The following is a 6,072-nucleotide window of genomic DNA, read 5'->3' as shown; positions in this document are numbered from 1 at the left end:
TATATATATATATATATATATATATATATATATATATATATATATATATATATATATATATATATATATATATATATATATATATATATATATATATATATATATATATATATATATATATAAAATAAATATATAGAATAAAGAAAGAAGAGGAAAATTATTCGTAAACCGTTACTCCGGACAGACGAAGAGCAGATATCAAATTAAATACTACCACTACTACTACTACTACTACTATTACTACTAGTACTACTACTAATAATAATAATGATAACATATATATATATATATATATATATATATATATATATATATATATATATATATATATATATATATATATATATATATATATATATATATATATATATATATATATATATATATATATATATATATATATATATATATATATATATATATATATATATATATATATATCTGTGTGTGTATGTGTGTGTGTGTGTACACATTGATTGCAAGCTCTTGGACCACGGCGGAGGTTCACTTACGCGGTATTTTAAGAACACTCATATTCAGGTTTTTGGTCCTATTCGGTTCCTCTGAATTGAAGCAATAACTGTTTGCATTCATGTTGCTTACGTTAAACTTGCAATTTTCACCTAATTTTTTTTTTATCTTTATTCGAAAAGCATTTACAGTAGGTATTGGGAACCTGGTTTTATTATTTATTCATTTGTTTATTATTACTACTACTATTATTATTATTATTATCATTATTATTATTATTATTATTATTATTATTATTATTATTATTATTATTATTATTATTATTAGTAGTAGTAGTAGTAGTAGTAGTAGTAGTAGTATTGTCGTCGTCGTCGTCGTCGTTGTTGTTGTTGTTATTTTTGTTATTTTATTATTATTATTATTATTGTTATCATTATTATTATTAGTAGTAGTACTAGTAGTAATAGTAGTAGTAGTAGTAGTAGTAGTAGTAGTAGTAGTAGTAGTAGTGGTGGTAGTATTTAATTTGATATCTGCTCTTCGTCTGTCCGGAGTAACGGTTTACGAATAATTTTCCTCTTCTTTCTTTATTCTATATATTTATTTTAATTGTTAATGATCTCGATCAGACGGCAAGAATCTGAATCGTTACGTGAGTGAAGAATTATTTGGGTACTGTTGTTTCTGCTTGTGACCTACTCACGCCCTCACACTGCCCCCCCGTCTCCTCCCCGACACATGGAAATCTACCAGCATCTCTGGATCGCACCTCACTTTCTTTTCCGCATTAACTTGAGGGTGACCTTGAGGTGAGGGCTTAGGCAACTACTGTGTTTGAAGGGGTGAGGTGGAGGTCGACGGGGCGACGGTGCGTCGTAGTGTTCCTTTAGTCACCGCCGTGCCCTCGTCCTAACCCTCCGCCGCACCTCCTCGGGCCCTGCATTGCCAGTCCTTGCAGCGTCCCCCTGGATGTCTGGGAGTTTAGCTCACATAGCAGTGCTTCACCACCTTCCTTCGCAAACCAAAGCAGTCACTCTTGTGCAGTAACATAAGTTTTAAAGTGAAAATTAAATCGACCTGCGACAGTGGTGACAAGCTATGTGTTCAGTGGCTACTCTGTGACGTGTTTGTGTGCATCTCGCGAGGTACTTGCTTCATCTTGGTCACCTCATTAGCTACCAGTGTCATGTCCTGTATCGTTGAGAGTGGCAGGAGTCTGTGCCCCAGCTCCCTGGTGTTTGCAGGCAATGACTTGCCTTGCCCCTGCTGTGACACTCCCCAATCCACTCCTCTCTCCTCCAGGGAAGCGTTTTGGGATCCAGAGTGTTGTGTTTCCTTACAAGTACCAAAAGATGCAGACACGTGTTCAGTCTCAAAGCAAGAAGATGTGCCGAGCAGCGAGTGGCCTGCACAAACAACACTGGCGAGCTGTGGCGGGAAGGAGGTGCAGCAGCTGGTCGGGGCTCGAGGCGCCTCGTCAGGTGTTGAGGCACGTTTCTTCTCGTGCATCACTGACCCTCCTGATGACTGCCCTCGTGATCTTTGCGTCACACGTGCTAGGTGTCAGTCAGAGGACGACTTTGATCTTCTAGAGCTTCTAATCGACCCCAAACTAGGCGAGCATCTAGATGACTGGGACAGTGATTTAGAAGACGCAATAACTTCCGGGTGTCAGACCCCGGGACTGTGTGACGCTGAGGATGATGGCGACCTTTGGGGTGATGAATATGAAGGGTGGAAGCAGGAGGTGGAACTCGAAAATAGCTCTCACGAGGATTTGGTTAACACTGGATGCTCAGACAGCAGTGATTGCTGCAGTACCAGGTCGAGTTCACAAGTCTTACACAGAAAGAGACATATGTTTTTTGTAGGGGATGAAGATGAGAAAATAGATTTTCAAGATGATATTGAATTTGAAAACAGCAGCTCTAGCGAGGATACAGAGTTAGCGCTGGACAGTGACAGCCAGCATCAGAACAGTAGCGGCAGCGTAACGACCGGAAGGTGCAAGATGAAGCGCTGCGCGTCTGACATGAGGAAGGAGTCGCGCTCTTCGATGGTTATTCCCACGATGTCTGCCTTAGCTCCTTTTCTCCTGTCCCTGCAGCCCATCCTGACTGCCTTGCCTCCAGCTGTAGCCAGTGAGGTGAAAGAGCTGAGAAAGTTGTATCCTGGCATCTCAGAAGACTACCTTAAAACTCTTTGTGAATTTGGTTTGCTGGAGGAGGTGACGTACTCGGAAACCTCATCGCCTACTTCTACTTTGTCTCGCGGACGAGTCATCTCCCTCAGTGCATCTTTTGCAGGACGCAAAACGTCACAGTCGTACTCAGACACCACTGAAGACCAACTTTCTGAAAGCAGCATCCCTGACGATGCTGCCTGTCAGCCTGAGTACCGCCCCACGCCCTCGGTGCGGGGTCTCTTCCTTACCACCTCCCTCGTCTCAATGGCCACCACACTCACTATTACACGGGAGAGAAAAAAGAATATTATCTGCGTCTCCAGCCGAAACTCCGAGGTAAAAATTTGTTTTTAACACACTGCTCTTTGTTTCAGTCTGCTAACCTTCCTTGGTGGTTTGTCAAGGGTGTCTGATGCACACAGTTGTTTCACTGACTATCCCTAATCTCGGGCCTTTATAAAGGCAGTTGTTTTTGACAAACTAATGTTAAAGTAGGCACATTACACTACCATTTCTTACTGTTTCAAATCATTGATTGTGTTGGAGGAAACAGCTGGAGGGATAGACTGGCGTTTCTCGGGGTCTGGCACAAAGCTGGTTCCTGTTGGTGCAGAGAAGCGTTACTCGCCACACCTTAGTCTGAAGGAAGTGATGAGGTGACTGAGTGAAATAGAAAAATGAAATTGGTGTCTTTAATGTCACTTTTCATAATAAGAAATAAGATTCGAATGATCAGGTGAATTTGACAATATAAGAAACAGTACCTATTTCCTCATTCCTTGTCAAGGAACACTCATGTCTTGTTCACAGAACCTCACGACTTCCTAATTCTTGTGGATTATTTAAGTGGGTGGGGAAATCAGGAACGCTGAGAACAAAACAGACCATTTGTGAACCACTGCTAGGGGAAAAGTGGCTAGAGGTTTGATTATAGCGTATGGAAGTCAGTGTGCATCATTATTTCACACTGAGCAGGTGCCTCTGTAGCACTGACTCATAATCTCTGAGTCGCCTTCACCACACACCTCAGCTTTTTATATTTAGATCCAACATGTGTAGATACCACACGAGAAATGTTGCTCAGTATGCCAAAGAGGTACGTAGGCCCCAGTAGCGAGTTAGGAGGGAAACATCATGAAGGCATGCAACATCCCGCCAGTCCCTAGACATGAGTGCCGCATCACCCGCGTAGCCTTGACTAACACCACCAGCAGGTTCACAAACAGTAGCCTCCGTATGGGGCGGGTGATCGGTATGAGTCCCGCAGGTCATCGCCCTCCAAGTAATCGTCGTGTCATGAGAGGACGGACAAACGTGTCCATCTTGCTGTCACGGCATGAAGGGAACTTGAATGTCAGTGACGCGCTGAGTAGACAACCTAATCCTTATCCTGCTGAGCTGAAAACTTTGGAAGTGTTGCTATTAAATAAAAAGAAAAAAAAAGAATAATAAAGAAAAGATAGATCAGGTGATTTACGGAACGAACAGACATTTTGATGGGGCATTGCTGAGGTGTGTGTATATGTGTGTGTGTGTATGTGTGTGAGAGAGAGAGAGAGAGAGAGAGAGAGAGAGAGAGAGAGAGAGAGAGAGAGATGAGAGAGAGAGAGAGAGAGAGAGAGAGGAGAGAGAGAGAGATTCGTGACATTATGAAACAAACTTTTTATTTGTCACGCTACAGTAAGTGCTTGCTGAGGGTGGCGGTGATGGTGGTGGTTGTGGTTGTGGTGGTAGGGGGAAAGGAGGGAGTGGAGAGTTCTCTGCTAGTGAGTCCTTGGTGTGAGGGAGTCAAAGCAAGGTATGCAGGAGGGAAGCCGTGCCGTCCATCTCGGGCCGGTCTGCTTCGTGTGCGTATTGTGTGTGCACCTCTTAGCGTCAGTAATTTCTTAACACCATCTTTTAACGTCGATATTTTTTTCCATCTGTCATTTTATCTTTCTTAATTATGTTCAGTGACTTGAATTTCATCGCCTTAAGATTTTCTCAAGTGGATGTGAAATAAAACACACAGATGTATGTTAAATGTAGTAAATGGTTGAGGAATTTTCTTCTCAGATGTCATCACACCTTTCCGTCACAATAACATATCGTTTCTTCTCCTCATTCCCTCTGACCTTCGCTTCCTCATTCCTCCTCACGTTTAGGAGTCATTATCCAATTCTATCACGTACCTGCAGCTCCCTCTCCCTCACTTTCCCTCTCACTCACTCCCTCACTCTTCCTTCTTCCCGGTACGAGTGATTCAACCTTCTTTTAAAACCACTCTAATGTTATTGAGTAATCCTCGGCGCTCGTCCCTAACCTCCCTCAATCACCACCGTCACCGTCCACCGTCACCGTCACCGTCACCGTCACCGCCACCGCCACCGCCACCGCCGCCACCACCACCACCACCACCACCACCATCACCTTGGTCGCCGCCATGGCCAAGGAGACTCAAACTGCTTCCAAGGACTAACAGACCCCCCCCCCCCCCCCCCTCTCTCTCTCTCTCTCTCTCTCTCTCTCTCTCTCTCTCTCTCTCTCTCTCTCTCTCTCTCTCTCTCTCTCTCTCTCTCTCTCTCTCTCTCTCTCTCTCTCTCTCTCTCTCTCTCTCTCTCTCTCTCTCTCTCTCTCTCTCTCAGGCGTTGTCTTGTGTAGGTCAACTGGCCTCTTACAGTCTCCTTATTTTATACTCTTATGTTCTTATGCTCTCCTTCTCCCTCTGCTTCACATATTTACTGCATCATTCCTCTATTTAGTCGGGAATATGCATATTATAGCAAGGAGAAAGAAAGGCAGAGGTAGGCAGAGTTAAGTGGAGTTGGTTTGGGGAGGCTCTTGTGCTGCAGTGGAATAATGGAGGCTGATGATGGAAATGACAGTAAAGAGCTCCATTTTTATCTGTAATCATTTCAACACCTCGCTTAACTCTTCAGGGTCTTGGTATACATACACCCACCTGTACACGTCTACCTGCCTGTCTCTCTGTCTCTCTGTCCGTTTGTCTCTCCGTCTGTCTGCTTGTCTCTGTGAGGTAGCGTGAATCTGCTGGTGTTGAGTTTTCATGGTCACCTGTTATTTATTTATTTATTTATTTGTTTATTTTTTTTTGGGGGGGTCCTGTTTACTCTTCTTTTCCCTGCATTTCTCCAGATTCTTATGTTATTTACTCTACTTATAAAATCATCCTTCTTTTTATTTTTCTATTTATTTTGTCCATCATGACTCTCTCTCTCTCTCTCTCTCTCTCTCTCTCTCTCTCTCTCTCTCTCTCCTCTCTCTCTCTCTCTCTCTCTCTCTCTCTCTCTCTCTCTCTCTCTCTCTCTGTGTGTGTGTGTGTGTGTGTGTATCCTTTTTTTTTTTTTTCTTCTTCTTCTTCTTCTTCTTCTTCTTCTTATTATTATTATTATTATTATTATTATTATTATTATTAT

General features: G+C 42.6%; 1 protein-coding gene across 8 annotated transcripts in view; it reads left to right on the top strand.

Moving 5' to 3' along the window:
• The first annotated feature begins 1,162 nt into the window (after positions 1–1,162).
• LOC135100816 (voltage-dependent L-type calcium channel subunit beta-1-like) overlaps positions 1,163–6,072 on the top strand; it is a 128,698-nt gene continuing 123,788 nt past the window's right edge. For 2 of the 8 annotated variants that reach the window (XR_010268929.1, XM_064004170.1), the window contains exon 1: positions 1,163–2,992. Coding sequence is in view for 6 of the 8 variants with exons in the window: in XM_064004170.1 (XP_063860240.1) it covers positions 1,658–2,992 (1,335 nt within the window). In the remaining 2 variants the exon portion in view is untranslated. The remainder of the gene's footprint in view (positions 2,993–6,072) is intronic. The other 6 variants (XM_064004169.1, XM_064004165.1, XR_010268928.1 and 3 more) reach the window with 5 other exon arrangements.

Source organism: Scylla paramamosain, chromosome 5 (genome assembly GCF_035594125.1).
Source record: "Scylla paramamosain isolate STU-SP2022 chromosome 5, ASM3559412v1, whole genome shotgun sequence".
In the NCBI taxonomy this organism is placed as follows: Eukaryota; Metazoa; Arthropoda; class Malacostraca; order Decapoda; family Portunidae; genus Scylla; species Scylla paramamosain.
This window is presented reverse-complemented; position numbering and strand designations above follow the sequence as displayed.